Genomic DNA, 15,691 nt, shown 5'->3' with positions numbered 1-15,691 from the left:
GTCCCCTCCGCGGACAATTCTCCGTTCAAGCCGCCAATCAAGCGTACCTCCATAAAATAGCGCGCGCGAGTCGCGACATTAACTATAGCTATAGCTCGTTCGCACTGGGTGGGAGGAGCCGATTTTCGTGTTCTTCGCGGAGTCCCCCTCCCTGTCTCTCTCATCGCGCAACTACTTACTACTGGCAGAGCCCAGTCTAGGGAAAGGGAACAAACTGCTTTGCAAACTGCAACGCGTGCGTGTGCATCGTAGCAGCATATCTTCGTGCTAGAGTTTTCCTATATCCTGCTGCTAGTGCGTTGTAGTTCCCGCACACGTTGCTGCGCCGTCTGTAGTTTTCGAGTCGTATACCGTATACCGTCGAGCATAGTCGCGTGCGTGTAGTAAGAAAGTGCCGTGTGTTTTCGTGGAGGCGCTGGATCGTCGTGCGTTGATACCCATCAGGAGCTGCTGCTGCAGCAGCTGCTGTTGAAGGGATGGCGGCAGTCTTCGACATTGAACTGCACGACGCGGACGACGTGGTGAGGGAAGACTCCGAAGACGACGTCATCGAGATCGGCGAGGTAATGCGCACTTGTGCTCGCTTCGACATCTGTGTCGCTCGCGCCACGAGCATTTTTTTCTCACGATGGCCTAAGTGTGCTGCATGCACGCGTTCATCCGTCTCTCTCTCTCTCTCTCTCTCTCATTCTCTCGGTTGCGCCTTCAATAGCGCACCTTGCTCTCGTAATCACTCCCTTATATTATTGTTGTTATCGATCGCCAAAGCGGCCGCCCTTTCAAAGTCATGCACTCCACGCGTGTGTGTTGCGGGAGAGGACGATGATTAAGCGCGTGGCACGCATGCCGTGAAAGGCTGCGGCTGCGGGAGATTCTTTCGCTCCTGTATACTTATGCGCTTGAGGATAGAGAGAGAGAGAGAGAGAGAGAGAGAGCATGTCTGTATTCCTCTGCTATGTATGCGTGAGAGTGAAAGAGATAGGATGAGGGAAGAAAAAATAGCTTATGCTGCTTTTCTCATGTTTCTAGGAGGAATACGATGCCCACCCCAACGTCAATGAAATCCTTGAGTAAGTATTTTATCCACTACTGCTTTACTGTTAGTTGGAGAGCTTTTGCTGGCCATACAATATGGACAGCTGCATTCATGAATTCACTGATTGATGCGCATTGCACATAGTTACATGACAGTCGATACTTTATTGCGAAATGACGTTTTTTAGTTTCAAACGTATCACTGTTGACAGCAGAGCATTGCATACATACCATAAGGTCCAATGCTTTGCAGAATAATTTTTTTGCATCTGGATAGCAGATGGAACCATAGCCAATGGTTATATGTTAGTGATTAGTTGATTAGCTGAGCTAGATTGTTTCTTGTGACAAGTAGGAATTAAATATTCTATTATGATTGGCAGTTCTGATGGAGTTGAAACTGTAGCAATATCAGAGCAAAATGTGAACCAAGGAAGAGAGAGGGCTGGACCTCAAGACTTTGAACTATGCAAGGTCATAGGCAAAGGTGGATATGGCAAAGTATTTCAAGTACGCAAAATTACCGGCAACGACAGTGGTACTATTTTTGCCATGAAGGTAAATATTGATCATTGTTCATGATTATGCATATTCTTTCCTTTGCAATTGCTCACTTAATGTTTTTTCAGGTGCTGCGCAAAGCGTCTATAATAAGAAATCAAAAAGATACTGCCCACACTAAAGCTGAAAGAAACATTCTGGAAGCTGTGAAGGTCTATACTGTTCTCATATTACTTTGATTGCACAATTATTTGACATACTTCTTGGCTAACACTCTATTTTATTTTTATCAGCATCCTTTTATTGTTGACTTGATGTATGCTTTCCAAACTGGAGGCAAACTATACTTGATTCTTGAATACATGTGTGGAGGTGAACTTTTCCGGCATTTAAATGATGAGGGCATATTCTTGGAAGATACTGCTTGGTAATTTTATTTTACTTATTATTGTAATGTATAGGCTTACATACAGCAAATATTTTATGTTTACATACATCTTTGCAGCTTTTATTTGTCTGAGATAATATTAGCACTGCAACATCTTCATCTGCAAGGCATTATATATAGGTAAATATTGTATAAACTTTGCAAAAGCTATCATCGTTTGTGTGACAAAAAACTAAAGCGATTTTATCATGCAGAGATTTAAAACCAGAGAACATTTTACTGGATGCAGAGGGTCATATTAAACTTACAGACTTTGGACTCTGCAAGGAACATATTCAAGAAGGGACTGTCACACACACATTTTGTGGTACCATTGAATACATGTAAGTATTTATAGCTAATAAAATAAGAATATGCTGATCTAATCATCTTCAATCAAACTAACTGATTTCACTTTGCCCAGGGCCCCTGAAATTTTGACCAGAAGCGGCCATGGTAAGGCAGTAGATTGGTGGAGTCTTGGTACTCTTATGTATGACATGCTTACTGGATCTGTAAGTATAATTTGCGATAAATTTTTGCTATTTGATACCTGAAATTTAATAATCGAACGACAATTTTACTTCTCTTTAGCCTCCATTCACCTCTAATAATAGAAGAAGTACAATTGAAAAAATATTGAGAGGCAAGCTAGTTTTACCGCAATATTTGACTCCAGATGCACGCGATTTGATTCGTAAATTACTGAAGGTGAGCATTCAATGATACTCATCTCAAAATTTATTTGAAGTATGTCAAAAAATTTAATTGTAAATATTTTTTTAGCGACAAGTTGCACAAAGATTAGGCTCAGCTCCAGCTGATGCTGAAGCAATAAAGAACCATCAATTCTTCAAGCATATCTGTTGGCATGACGTTATAGCTCGCAAATTAGAACCACCATTCAAGCCCACATTGGCGAGCGAAGATGACGTTTCACAATTTGATAAACGATTCACAACATCAGCACCAATCGATTCTCCTGCTGAATGTACATTAAGCGAATCTGCTAATAAAGTTTTTCAAGTAAGTATGCATGGCACCTTAAGGGTAAACATGCACAGATTGATTAATTAATCAATAACTTAAATGGAATTTTGCAGGGATTTACATATGTTGCACCAAGCATACTGGAAGACATGTGTCAACCTAGAGTAGTCAATGCTAGAAGTCCACGTAAAAATAACATGCGTGGATTCTCCCCTCGTGGCAATCATTTTAACTTGCATAATTCGCACATGCAAAGTCATAGGTAATTATAAATTTTAATCTCCTGTAGTTCAAATTCTGGTAAGTATTTTCAGTAATGTTGAACTTGCTTTTTCCAGGCATAATGGTGTCGGACAAAGCATAGAAGATGCAGAAATGATTGAAATAGGGTAAATTTTGGGTTACTTATTGCTTATTATTTAATATCGCCGCCTAGCTATTGGGCTTCTGAGATTAGCGCTCAAGTCTCAGGGAGGGATTTTATAAATATCACAGTTATACAGGAGGGTTGATTGACTATGTATGCAATATACAGTAGATGCCCAATGGCTATGCATAGTTAATTTTTTTTATTCGTGTACTACGAATAACTACAAATATATTAGCAAAGAGATTGTTATGCCTGATGAGCAGCAGTGTTGATACCAGACAGCTTTTTGAAAAGCCTTAAATAAGCATATTTATCATCCGAGTCATTTAGAAAAAATTTTTTTATTTCAGAAAAAATGTCATATTACGATATATTACATTTGTTTGTTTTTATCTTTTGATTTATATTTGTATAATCCGAAAAAAAGTAAAAGCTATTTAGTAATTATTATACCAGTGATTCAGCGTTTTCATAAAAATTTCTAAATAGTGTTTTGATACTTTTATTTTGTCGTTTTCTTGTGAGATTTAAAGCATACTAAAATCACTTACGATCTCAAAAAAAAAAGATAAGACTTGTATGACAATTATTCTGAATAGTTTACATGACTGCTTATACCACAGTCTAGAGCAGCTGCATCAGTCATAATCAGTGGTTGAAAGATGTGTAATAGTACCGTTATGAAAGTTTGAGCCTCTATGACAAAAGAAATTTTACACTTTCTATTGCGATCCATATAAACTAAATATTTAGGTAAGAATTAAATCTTTTTTACAATCCATTAAAATGTAATATATAAAGGCCTAGCTGCTGTATTTGTTCAGTCGCTCAAAGCTTGCCCTACATCGGCTGATTACTCAAAATTGTACACTGATGTATACCGTTTTTTCTACATAGGATCAATGAAAATATCACTGTAGGGAGTTGTGTAGGGAGTTTCCATTGCAAACGAAAGAGAGACGAATAAGTTGCTTACTCGTTCAGTTTGTCTAGACTCTGAGGAAGAGAAAATTATTGCCATTGTGTTTTATTTCTTTATTACGCTGTATTTACTTATCAGTCTGATTTGTTTCGCACACTTAAAGTCGCTAGTGTTCATGGTAATAGCTACTTAGGCTTTGAGTTACGATTTGTCTTAACGAACGACTCTTGCGTTGAAAAGAAAAACTTCTATAGATCAATGAATTGACTAAGTTAAAGAAACTATTTAAACGAAGTGACGATTTAATTAACAAATCACTTAAACTTCAACTGCCCAAGTGTTCAGGTCGCTGCTACCGACTTACAATTTACCTTTCATATACAAATATATAGTTATAAATTTAACCAGTTTATAGTCGAGATGCCAAGGTGGCCGCCGAGCTCCTCTTTACCTCTTCTCTATGACTCTATGACTATATGAAATATATGTTATATAGCATCGAGACTTTTCGCACTAAGCTTTCCCCGTTTTACCTATATAAATATATAAAAAGGCTCGGGAGCGGCACCGTTGCGTCTCGACCGCGCACGAGTTGACACAAATTAACTGCGACTGCATATACTACTGTATACTAGCTCTTCATCAATAAGATTGTAATATTCGTAAACAGTTTGTATTATACATGAACGTGCGAATTTTCACGAGTCACGACACTTTACGCGAGCAAAGCATTTTTTTCCCCGATTGTTATAGCAAAAGACGCCAAACTTACCCGTACACGAAAGGAAAAACCATATAATAATTTCGTGCCTATTAGACGTACACTATTATACATATTATATATACATATAATGGTCCTGAAACGGTTGTGCTTTTGATGACTTTTTTAGACAAAGAAAATAAAAAGAGCGAGATGCAATTGCCTCGTCAAGTGCCGTTGGGAAACTGCCGCACGAAACTTACGATAACGTATTAAAGAAAGAAAAAATAATTGAATTCTTTATATGAATAACAATCGCGTTATGAAACATGAAAAATCTACGTTACTACTATATAATTATTTTATAAGTATATACATAATGTGCTTTAGCAATATCGCTTCAAACCGGGACAAGATGATGATTAAGAGAGTTAAAGGTTACTTGTATAAAGTTTAGTCGATTTTTTTAGCAATTGCGCGTTCAAGCGATCCCACGATTTTATCAGTTTTCATATTTCCGTTTTTTCCCTGCGAATTATTCACCTGCACAGCGTCGTGATGACAGGTAAACATGGCGTCAGAAGCATTTGTAATTATAATCATCTTGTATCGGCGATGAGAGAATTGAGTACATTTTATTCTATTATTAATTTATAGATATAATATTTGAACGTGTGACATGGCATATTCTTACTCTAAAACAAACGAAAAATGAATTAGACGTTGCGCGAAGAAAGGCGAAAAGAAAATATCGAAATTCCTTCTTTTTTTATTATCAGTGTACCTAAAATTGTCAAATTAATAATTTCCGTAGTTCGCCTCGATGGCACGAGTCATGCTAAGGTTATAGTACCGCTGAAGTATGAGAAGTAAACGGTCTATGTAACCGGTAATAATGGAGCTACTAGCCAAAAGAAAGATAAACGATAGCTAATATCTATTGATATTGTCTTTTGTATACCTCCGAATCGTGTTTGCGAATAGATGTTTTTGGTTTAGCGAAACAAGCTTTCTTTGCTATCTCGAAGCATAAGAAGATGAATTAACGATGTAAGATGATGTCTTTTTTTAACAGAGTTTTGTTGATGTTTAAAATAAATGTTAATAACATATACACAAGCTTATACGATTTATTGCGCTCCAATACCTCCGCATTCAAATTTCAAATCCTGGACTACGTAGTTTCCTCGAAAATCCTCTCAAGTCCATGTTTATCAATAACTATTAGTACTCTGTATATACACAGTAGATCGGATCGGTATCAGAAGTCCTGCCATAACTCCCTGGCCCTCGGACCGGTCAAGTTGGTTCATCACTACGATTTTTCGGCTGCGGTTGCCGATTTCTAAAGACCGCTGACGGCAAAGTTTTATCGACATGGACGCGCTTGTAGGTGCAAGCGGAACGACGAGCAATGGTTTCATCGATTTCTACTCGAACAAGACCCAACTAACATCAGATGACTTTGAATTCGGAAAATACCTTGGCAAAGGCGCTTACGGCCAAGTGTATCTCGCGAGAAAGAAGAGCGGCGAGGACGCAGGCACCATTGTCGCGATGAAGGTACGCGTTTGCTTCGATTGTTTCGTGCTCGTTCGTTCGTTCGTTCTTGTAATTGGCTTGTCTCTTGTCCATGTATAGGTGATTTCAAAATACAAGGTAAAACATAACCAATGGAAAATCAATAATATAAGAGGCGAGAGGTGCATTTTGGCAGGTATAAAGGTATCATAACGTTGATGTATGTTATTGTTTATTCGACGAAAGAGTAATTATTTAACGGCTGATTTCCTGTTAACAGCATCCGTTTATTATAAAATTGTTTTACGCTTTCGAAACGAATCACACTTTTTTCCTTGGCCTGGAGTATATGCCGAACGGAGACCTTCAACGCCTTCTTTGTAAATCTGTCTATTTCAATGAAAACACAGCACGGTAATATTTGTGGTTTTTCCTTGTGAAGAGATCGATCCACAAAGATGTAAATACTATTTATTTATCTTTTTCTAGCTTGTACTCCGCTGAAATCATACTGGCGCTACAATATCTTCATAAAAATTGCATCATTTTCCGGTGATTATTAAAATTCCAGATATATATGGAACAAGAGATTGTCATACAATAACATAAGTACTTTCAATCTTTTCACAGAGACTTGAAGCCCGAGAATATTCTGTTAGATGCCGGAGGCCATGCGAAATTATCCGATTTCGGCTTTGCCAAACAACTGTCTTCGCAGGATGATAAGACAACATCATTTTGCGGAACCGCGAACTACATGGCTCCGGAAGTTATAAAACATAAGTTATACACAAGAGCTGTGGATTGGTGGAGCCTCGGTGTCATACTGTTCAAGATGATAACTGGATCCGTAAGTCTAATAAACTTTATTAGTCTTCATTTTTTTATTGCTTCGTTGCTGAAGGCATGACCGTCGTTTTGTAAACAAAATATCCGTTTACAGCGTCCGTTCGACGTATGTGACGATCGCCAGAGAACGATGCAAAAGATAGTATCAGGCGAATTTTCTTTCGATAACAAACGAGCTGTGCTAGTCAGCCCAGAAGCTCAAGACCTAATTCGTAAATTGTTAAAATTAAATCCTGCGGAGAGATTGGGCGCTGGAGAAACGGATGCCAGGGAGTTGATGGACCACGTTTTCTTCAATAACATCAATTTCGACGATTTGCTCGCTTGTAAATATGAACCACTGACCCGTAAACGTAAACGTACTCCACCATTCAAGGAGATAATCAGAACAAAAATCCGGCCCTATCACGATCCGAGGGCTGATTCTCATGAGATGATTTTCGAGGTAAGATCGCCAGTGTTTATGCAATGCTACAATGCAAGGAATTGCTCGCAGCCCTGACAACAATCTGCTTTTGTTAATTGCAGGACTTCGACTATATAGCACCAAGTTGGCTAGACCCCCAAGAAGATTCAGATGTAACTAGACTAAGAGAATTTTACAAATTTGTTCAACTTTTAATATATGCAATCAATAATTTTGATTAATTATGCATGTTTTTTACACTGTCGATGCGATTTTGATACGCGTGCGCCTATCAAAACTACTTTGTTGTTTGTATACACACACACACACACACACACGATAACGTAAACAAGGATTTAACAGTGACAATTTTAATCATATTTATTCAAACTGATATTCTCATAAGAATCTTCTTTTTTTAATACTTAATATGTGAACGATAATGACAAGAATTTCACATATTATGCTCAGGCACAGTGTTTTTTTAATAAAGTTTACTTTTACTCGGTTATCTAGACGCTTGTATTCTTTGATTGACAACAATTAAAATCAAGTTTCGCGGTTAGCACCACGAAAAATTCGGTGAAATTTCCCTGGCCATCAGTAGGTAACTCGCGCAAGGTGCTTCATCGAGAGTGCACCTGCAGCATCAGACATAATATGTAAGAAGCTTATATATATATATATATATATATATATATATATATATATATATATATATATATATATATATATATTATATCCCCACCCATCGGGCCTTTTCCTCGACAACAATCAACACTCTTGAGTCTCGCGCGTATGCCTGATGCGCGCACGCGAACGTGAATCACCTGACAACCCGACGGAATAGAAAGACTCGGGGATCGAGCTTAGTAAGTAGCGCACAGCTATACATGTGATATACACTTACTACGTCGAGTGTATTCACAGCCGAACGAGAAAGAGAGAGAGAGTCGGTGCAGTGTGTGTATAAGTACGTCCTCTCGCGAAAAATATTCGCGACTGTAGAGACAATGAGAATCAGTGACACGAGACGCGTCGCTCGTTAGAGCGGCCCACGGAATTTTTCGTGCTGCAGTTAGGTGTGTGTGTGTGTTGTGAAGCCACAGGCCACAGCTGAGTCCACAAGAAAAAAGTCGCTAAGGTTAGAAAAGTCGGGCTTTCCATACTGCAGTGGATTCCCAAAGCGAAAAATCTCATCGGGTGGTGGGATATAATGAGCGAGTGTTTTTCGAGCTACGTCGAGAGGATCTTCGGAAGGATATTTTCGGAGCGGAGTTAGCGAAGAGGACAAAGGGACGGATCTATTTGTTGCTACGACTCTCCTTATCAACAAGCTGATCAGGAGAGTCAGGGTGGAGCGATGGTTGATAGCGAAAGGGACGATTGACGAGTGGATGCGAGAGGACGTGTGGAGGTGAATTGTAACCTTGATGCTGAGGTTTGCTTCGGTTTGTTTCTTCTAATGTACTGCATGGATAGCCGTAACGTTGAGTCCATTGTTCTATCGACTATTCGTTGAGCCAAATTTATTTTTTCGACTTTCAAACTGACTTAGAATACTGTCATGCGCGCTGGGCGGCATGATAAAGCAGAATAAAGTGACGGAAGAATGAGATGATTAACGCCGTATAAGTCCCTCCTAATGTAAACTTGAAGCCACTGCAGGACCAGCAGAATCGGATCAGAGTACACATGCTTACGCATAAACTGTAGATTTGCCTTTCAAGATCAAGGATAACATAGATTTTTAATCCTACGCATTTATTTTAATTGTACATTGCTAGTTTTATTTAGATTGTGTATGCAACATCAGAGCTATTATTTATTGAGAGTATTTTTAACTGAGGTACCAAGAGCCATTCAAGATGGCAACACAAAGATCTAATGGTCCTAATCGTAACTCGCAAAGATCTACTCTATTGAAGGTAGTTATTCTTGGTGATGGTGGTGTTGGAAAATCTTGCCTAATGAACAGATTTGTGTCGAATAATTTTGATGAGCAAAGCTTTCATACTATTGGAGTAGAATTTCTCAATAAGGATATTGAAATAAATGGAGAGTCCTATACACTGCAAATCTGGGATACTGCGGGACAGGAAAGATTTAAAACACTAAGAACTCCATTTTATCGAGGATCTGATATCTGTCTATTGACGTATGCAGTTGACGACAGAACAAGTTTCAGAAATTTAACTCTTTGGAAATCAGAGTTCCTTTACTACGCAGATGTTCAAGAAGAATCATCATTTCCTTTTATTATCGTTGGCAATAAAGTAAGCTATTGGTAGTTTATTTGGATAAAATTGAGATAGGCATTTATAATTACTAACATCATCATTTATAGGTGGATGTACCTGAGTCTGATAAACAAGTCTCAACAGAAGAAGCAAAAGCTTGGTGCTTGGAAAATGGAGATCCACCTTTAGTTGAAACATCTGCGAAGGATGCTACCAATGTAGAGGCTGCATTTGGAGCAGCTGTAGCTGCATGGGCACGTCTGGAGGCTCACATGGAACGACCATCAATTGAAGACACAGTTGATTTATCAAAACAACAATCACCACACCGTTCTAGCTGCTGTATGCCTATTGGGTCAGATTAGTAATTTGCAGGATTTGACAGTATTCTTTTATACAAATACTTATGATGTTATTGCACTGAAAACTTATTTTCAGTTTAGCAGTTTATATTATAGGCATCAAAAATATCTAAATTAGATAGTATAAAGGCATGTAAGCAGTTAGTGAGGAGTTTATTTTAAGAGAACTCTTATATCAAATGAGATCTTTTCTCGATTTCATTGCAACGTTTAAAATTTTTTTCAAATTGAATTGAAAATTGATTCAATAGAATTTTACAAACAGGTTTGATGCAATTATATATATATATATATATATATATTTTTTAAATTTTCGCGGTTGATAAGAGCTTATCTTGTTTGCATTAAATTGAATTATTAAAAGTAGATACTGAAAGTATTTTGTACATATATACCAATATGATGAATTATATTAATCAACACAGTAATCTTATGAGCGAATTGTTATGGCGCAAATTAAAAAAATATACAACGACAAAACATGACGCCCAAATAATAATGCCAATAATAATAAGTATATAAATGAAGCTTATTCGTTATTCAAACTTGATGAAATTACATGCAATAGTAGATTTATAACAACGACGTTACATCAAGCTTTATATCTAAATAGAAAATATTATGACCAATCACCAAACACTCTGATTGAAATTTCTAATGCTTTTATTGGTGCTACATGAAATAACCAAGAATTCAATTCCAATTTTGATTACTTTTTACTAACTTTAAATAGAAAAAAGGATCGATTTTGGATTGTCTTGCGATATGCGAGTTCCCTTAAACAATCGGTAGATTTTGAATTTACAATTCATTAGAAAATTAATTTTCTAAAATTTATATGCTAAAAAACTGACTATAACTACATTAACAGTGCCGAAACTTGTACCTGTTATTTCATAATTGTCGGAACTGACTGATACACAATAATGAGTATGGGAATTCAAAGTAGTTGATGAATAAATTTTTGTTGATTCATCAAAATACAATCAATTTCGAACATTTTTGTACAATGAAATAAAAATTAATAGTACGTGATGGATAAACTAATAATGTAACTATAAGAGGAAATCTTTAGTTTATTGTAAAATAATGCTGTGAGAAACCAATCCTTTGTCTCAGCAAACTTAAATGTCTCTGCAGAGGAGCTATTTTATTATTTCTAAAATCGAAATATTTTATAACGGTTGTAAATGAACTTACAGCTTCCAAGTATTTTGTACAGTTATTGCGATTATTATATTCAACTTATTGTTTTTGATTATATTGTTTTATTGCATATTTGTATCGTATTATGTAAAGAAAGAGAATATGCGTGTGTTGCTTTGCACATCTTGTGAGTTACTCACAATATTTAGAGTGCCTCGTTTATATATATATGCCATTGGCTTGTGATGATATACCGGCTACTTTAATCACTGTTTCAAGGATAAGACTACAGTAGCCGCTGCTTGACTGTATGGTTTTAACTAGCCTTAATTGTTGCAGCACGGATCTGATAGTAATGAATTTTTACAGCTTAGTGTGTAATCATTATCTCGGAATAATAGAAATAAATTATTTTGCATAGAAGGAAAGTATTTTCTTGTTCTTGTGCTTGCATTATGATCTGAAAACTAACCAAACGTTTATTCTAAGAAAGTAATATAACTGGGAAAACCAAGATTGTATTGTATGTACGTATGAGTACTCATTTACTGCTTATATTATGTTCTTACTGTCTACAGTAATGTAATGCTGTGACTGTTGCATCAACAAGCAACTGCGTCTCTATAAACCAATGTTTTGCTTGAATAAAAAGGTGAATTGATGATATTATTGTACACTTACGGTTAGATGCTTAAATGTTCACTAAAATTCTATATGTTCGTTTTTCTTAAGGGACTAATTAGTCTGCATTATTGGTAAAATGCAAAACAATTCGTTTCCTCTGCCAAATGGTTTTTTGGATTCGACAAAAGACATCTATTATACACGTTATACTTAAATAAGAGGCAGGCTCGAATCGACTTTGCCTTTCATTCATTTAAAATGTTCTAAAAATGTTTAAAAGCGTTTTGTATACCAGACTTAAAAGTCCCTTGGTTTTGTTTAACTTAAATATTTTGAAAGTTAATGAATCTATCTTTTGTATGGTAAGTTCGAAAATACATTTATAGAAATGCATCATATCATCACGCAATGCAAAGAATAAATACTATGACTATAATCCATGTGAAAGGAAAAAATGTATAATGTATGAAATTTTCGTACTTGAATTTTTATATAAAATGTAATAACCGCGCTTTAAATTCATAATCCTCAAAACAGTCATAACTCATAACCCTGGTAGAAATATTTAAGGTGTTTAACATGAAATGTAATTGAAAAGTGGCACCCTAACCCTATTTGAAGTAGTAATAAAGTGTGTGAATATTATTTAGTTTTATTTTGAAATGTCAGTGAGAAATTCAATTAAAAGAATAAAGAGTTTGAAGATATTCTGTGTCTCTGTCCACGTATATAAGTACTTAATCTCACTTGGAACTTGCTCGTGCAGCTTCGTACTGACCTGAATTTGCTGATTATGGAACTTACAGATCGATGGTGCATAGGTGCAGAGCAAGATTAAAAAATTATTTTGTAAGCTTATTATTTCAAGAATTATGACTGCGTACGATTCATTTCGCAAAATGATGCTGCATTATAAACAAAGCGATATTTTAATAATAAATTTTGAAAAATTGCTACGCAATATTTATTTTGAATTTATCGAAATGAGCAATCGAACTAGTAGTCTACTATATACTCTTCTGGCCAATCAGCTGATGGCTCTGTTATTCAGTTCAAAGAACTCCCGCAACGAGAGCGGAGGTGGGCAAGCTTGGGCCTGGAAAACTTAGGTATGGAAGTGTAATTTTTCGTAATAACAAGCAAAGAATAAATATTCCAATGGAGGTAGTGGAGTTAGCTGAAGAAACACCTGTAAATACTCAATTTACAGTTGCCGATTTGGACATTGAAATTCTTCCCATTATTTACGAAATCATTCGAAGGTTCGCGAAAGTTGTATAAACAATATAACCTGTACAAGTATCATCTATCTATTTTAAATATGTCACTACCTATCTATTACGTTTTACTATAGACATTGATGTTGTGAAAGTATTTTTAAGCTCTTCTGCGATTTAGTTTTATTATTTCGTCATTCTATTGCTCTTCTTTACCTAATCTTTCTTCTGGTAATTCTTGGTCATGATTCTTACTGTATCAACTAAAAATCTGTCAAGTAATCCGAATATTTTTTACTGCAGTGTTGAGAAGGATCCACACGATACATCCCAAAAGGTGAAGGAATCTGCAGACACAAGTCAAAAGATTCTAGAACTACAGAAAAAATTGGACTCTGCGAGAGCTCAGGTATACATAGTTTATTTTTCTTTTTTTTATGTAGTTGGTTTTTGTCTTAATATTTTGTAAAATAAATGTGTGATTTCATTTCAGATTAAAAGGCTTCCTGGAATTGAATACAGCAAAGAAGAACAACTACAAAAGTTAGAAATACTAAGAAAACAACTAAGACTGAAAAAAGAACTTCTTCTCAAGTATCGTAACATGTGTACATTTGATGCCCCAAAAGTATAAGTTTTAAATCAATTGTAAATATTAGTTAATTCAATATGGTTTTCCGTTTTATTCTTCAATACTTTGCTAATACTAGTAGTGAGAAATTAATTAGTAAGATGGCTGATTCAAAGCCTCTAAGACAAGCAGCTAGAATGGTGGTTTACGTTTTAAATCGAACTAGCTCACTTAGTGGTTCACACACTTTACCTTCGAATACGAAAGAATTTGGTTCTCAAGTTGTTGGTGCTGCAAAAAAATTATCAGAAGATCTTCTAAGGAAACAGAAACTGGCACAGGAAGAAGCCAAGAGGCAACAACGGAAATAGTAATAATTAAATAAAAGTAAAAGAAAAGATAATAAAAGAAAAAGTTATACAAAAAATGAAGTTGTTTGATTTCTTAGATGTTAAATCTAAAAAAATTATTTTTTAGCATATCGTATAAGGGTAATAAAGAATAATACATTATTTATTGAATTATCTCTTTACTTACAACATATTTTATGGTATGAACAAACAATTGAATGTATTGTGCATTATTTCTTTAGATCTAGAAAATTTTGAAAAAAAATAAATTATTCTTAGATATTGTATCAGAAAATACTGTTATCTATTTTATTTTCTCTAAATATTAAAGGAATCTGTCACAAATTTGCAACATCCATATAACTATTTATTCGTTGTAAAAAAATCTGCACATTAGTCTTTTTATATGAAAAATAATTAAGTGCTCTTTACGAAATACGATATTAATTAAATTAGAACTCTGTAGTTGAGAATGGTATCAGATAATTTAGACCTTTTGGAGCAATTTCAACACGAATAAGAGAATTTTACTTTTTCCGATTTATATTAAATTTGTAGAGTTTAAAATTTATTATAATATGTTATAAAATATTACAGAATAGATTTGTCACACATATTCTAGGCAAAATATATATATCAAATTATAGATTTTCACACTCTTGATTATTGTGGTTTTAAAAAATGATGATTATAAGTTATGTATACTTTATACATAAAAATTCCTCTCTAGATTGCTGTTTGGTTTTCTACAGGATTGTTTCCATCAACACCTTCTGAGATCTAAAGACAGACAAGTTTTTAGACATTTTATCAGGACATTAGTATTAACAATGGCAGGTCTTATCGTTACCTGTGCGTTTGGATTTTGTCGATTTTGTTGAACTTTATTGGGCTTACTTGCTCTTGATGTATGAGTACTTCCTGGACCAGAATGTGGAATTAATCTTAAAACGTTACCGACTGCTTTTGTACGACCTTCTCTGAATACCATACGTTGACCCGGTTTTATGTACTCGGGATGTTTTATGAATCGAAAGTGCACCAACGCTTTATCACCAGTTCTCAGACAATCTTCAGACATGGATAGAATTGATGCCGTTTGACGAATACTACCGCAATAAACTAGCATAAATTTTTAACGATATAAAAAGATTGACGATTATTCGTTAACAATAAATCTCATTATAAAATATTATCATCATTGTAATCAGCGACCCCAAAAACCCCTTGTAGTACATAGGTTGAAGCGTAATTAAAATATTTTACAATTCCAGTATATAGTGTACAGGGGGCTTTATCGTTTTATTGCATTTATATTGTTGTTTAAAAGTTTTGATTATTCTAATAATGTCCTAATAATTCATACTTTTCGTATAGTTTAATATTCAACCGTTTTCAACCTCCTGTAATGCCAAAATTAAAATTTTTTACGATTTTAATAATGCGATTCGGGTAAAAGT

The 15,691-nt window shown here is 35.4% G+C and overlaps 5 protein-coding genes across 7 annotated transcripts; 4 read left to right on the top strand and 1 right to left on the bottom strand.

Moving 5' to 3' along the window:
• Window positions 1–85: 85 nt before the first annotated feature.
• On the top strand, window positions 86–6,059 carry LOC100123253 (ribosomal protein S6 kinase beta-1). The gene is made up of 12 exons (XM_001606817.6): window positions 86–563; window positions 1,030–1,070; window positions 1,419–1,593; window positions 1,665–1,748; window positions 1,830–1,963; window positions 2,042–2,104; window positions 2,179–2,307; window positions 2,388–2,478; window positions 2,558–2,674; window positions 2,750–2,989; window positions 3,067–3,215; window positions 3,292–6,059. Exons 1-12 carry the CDS (start codon window positions 477–479, stop codon window positions 3,344–3,346), a joined length of 1,365 nt encoding a protein of 454 aa, XP_001606867.1. The 5' UTR covers window positions 86–476; the 3' UTR covers window positions 3,347–6,059.
• Window positions 6,060–6,204: 145 nt separating this feature from the next.
• Window positions 6,205–8,232, top strand: LOC100123259 (ribosomal protein S6 kinase beta-2). Its single transcript, XM_031923862.1, has 7 exons — window positions 6,205–6,508; window positions 6,587–6,670; window positions 6,747–6,880; window positions 6,956–7,018; window positions 7,097–7,316; window positions 7,410–7,760; window positions 7,844–8,232. The coding sequence occupies exons 1-7, from the start codon at window positions 6,323–6,325 to the stop codon at window positions 7,961–7,963; spliced, it is 1,158 nt and encodes a 385-aa protein (XP_031779722.1). The 5' UTR covers window positions 6,205–6,322; the 3' UTR covers window positions 7,964–8,232.
• A 274-nt stretch (window positions 8,233–8,506) lies between these two features.
• LOC100123269 (ras-related protein Rab-9A) lies at window positions 8,507–14,312 on the top strand. Of its 3 annotated transcripts, XM_031923230.2 has the most exons (5): window positions 8,507–9,997; window positions 10,069–13,355; window positions 13,448–13,541; window positions 13,614–13,719; window positions 13,804–14,284. In XM_031923230.2, the coding sequence occupies exons 1-2, from the start codon at window positions 9,590–9,592 to the stop codon at window positions 10,324–10,326; spliced, it is 666 nt and encodes a 221-aa protein (XP_031779090.1). In that variant the 5' UTR covers window positions 8,507–9,589; the 3' UTR covers window positions 10,327–13,355; window positions 13,448–13,541; window positions 13,614–13,719; window positions 13,804–14,284. The 3 variants fall into 3 exon arrangements, with proteins under 3 accessions (XP_031779090.1, XP_031779089.1, XP_031779091.1); XM_031923229.2 differs by lacking the exon at window positions 13,448–13,541 and having other exon boundaries at window positions 10,069–13,202; window positions 13,804–14,289; XM_031923231.2 differs by lacking the exons at window positions 8,507–9,997; window positions 13,448–13,541 and having other exon boundaries at window positions 13,100–13,355; window positions 13,804–14,312.
• Window positions 13,951–14,308, top strand: LOC116738494. The gene has a single exon (XM_032596573.1). The coding sequence runs from the start codon at window positions 13,980–13,982 to the stop codon at window positions 14,250–14,252; it is 273 nt and encodes a 90-aa protein (XP_032452464.1). The 5' UTR covers window positions 13,951–13,979; the 3' UTR covers window positions 14,253–14,308.
• Window positions 14,300–15,376, bottom strand: LOC103317217 (GTP-binding protein 1). Its single transcript, XM_008214412.4, has 2 exons — window positions 15,082–15,376; window positions 14,300–15,011 (listed from the first exon to the last, which is right to left on the bottom strand). The coding sequence occupies exons 1-2, from the start codon at window positions 15,358–15,360 to the stop codon at window positions 14,958–14,960; spliced, it is 333 nt and encodes a 110-aa protein (XP_008212634.2). The 5' UTR covers window positions 15,361–15,376; the 3' UTR covers window positions 14,300–14,957.
• Window positions 15,377–15,691: the final 315 nt, after the last annotated feature.

Source organism: Nasonia vitripennis, chromosome 2, assembly GCF_009193385.2.
Source record: "Nasonia vitripennis strain AsymCx chromosome 2, Nvit_psr_1.1, whole genome shotgun sequence".
NCBI classification, from domain to species: domain Eukaryota; kingdom Metazoa; phylum Arthropoda; class Insecta; order Hymenoptera; family Pteromalidae; genus Nasonia; species Nasonia vitripennis.
The sequence above is the reverse complement of the archived record's forward strand: the minus strand, read 5'-3'. Positions and strand labels throughout refer to the sequence as shown.

What these genes read in the sequence shown, in the direction of transcription:
- LOC100123253 (XM_001606817.6), top strand. Translation starts at nt 477, where the DNA reads ATGGCGGCAGTCTTCGACATTGAACTGCACGACGCGGACGACGTGGTG. An exon ending in TGATTCGTAAATTACTGAAG is followed by an intron (nt 2,675 to 2,749) that starts GTGAGCATTCAA and finishes ATATTTTTTTAG; the next exon opens with CGACAAGTTGCACAAAGATT. An exon ending in TCGCACATGCAAAGTCATAG is followed by an intron (nt 3,216 to 3,291) that starts GTAATTATAAAT and finishes TGCTTTTTCCAG; the next exon opens with GCATAATGGTGTCGGACAAA.
- LOC100123259 (XM_031923862.1), top strand. Translation starts at nt 6,323, where the DNA reads ATGGACGCGCTTGTAGGTGCAAGCGGAACGACGAGCAATGGTTTCATC. An exon ending in GCATTTTGGCAGGTATAAAG is followed by an intron (nt 6,671 to 6,746) that starts GTATCATAACGT and finishes TCCTGTTAACAG; the next exon opens with CATCCGTTTATTATAAAATT. An exon ending in TTCAATGAAAACACAGCACG is followed by an intron (nt 6,881 to 6,955) that starts GTAATATTTGTG and finishes ATCTTTTTCTAG; the next exon opens with CTTGTACTCCGCTGAAATCA.
- LOC100123269 (XM_031923229.2), top strand. Translation starts at nt 9,590, where the DNA reads ATGGCAACACAAAGATCTAATGGTCCTAATCGTAACTCGCAAAGATCT. An exon ending in TTATTATCGTTGGCAATAAA is followed by an intron (nt 9,998 to 10,068) that starts GTAAGCTATTGG and finishes CATCATTTATAG; the next exon opens with GTGGATGTACCTGAGTCTGA.
- LOC116738494 (XM_032596573.1), top strand. Translation starts at nt 13,980, where the DNA reads ATGGTTTTCCGTTTTATTCTTCAATACTTTGCTAATACTAGTAGTGAG.
- LOC103317217 (XM_008214412.4), bottom strand. Translation starts at nt 15,360, where the DNA reads ATGCTAGTTTATTGCGGTAGTATTCGTCAAACGGCATCAATTCTATCC. An exon ending in GACAAAATCCAAACGCACAG is followed by an intron (nt 15,012 to 15,081) that starts GTAACGATAAGA and finishes GTCTGTCTTTAG; the next exon opens with ATCTCAGAAGGTGTTGATGG.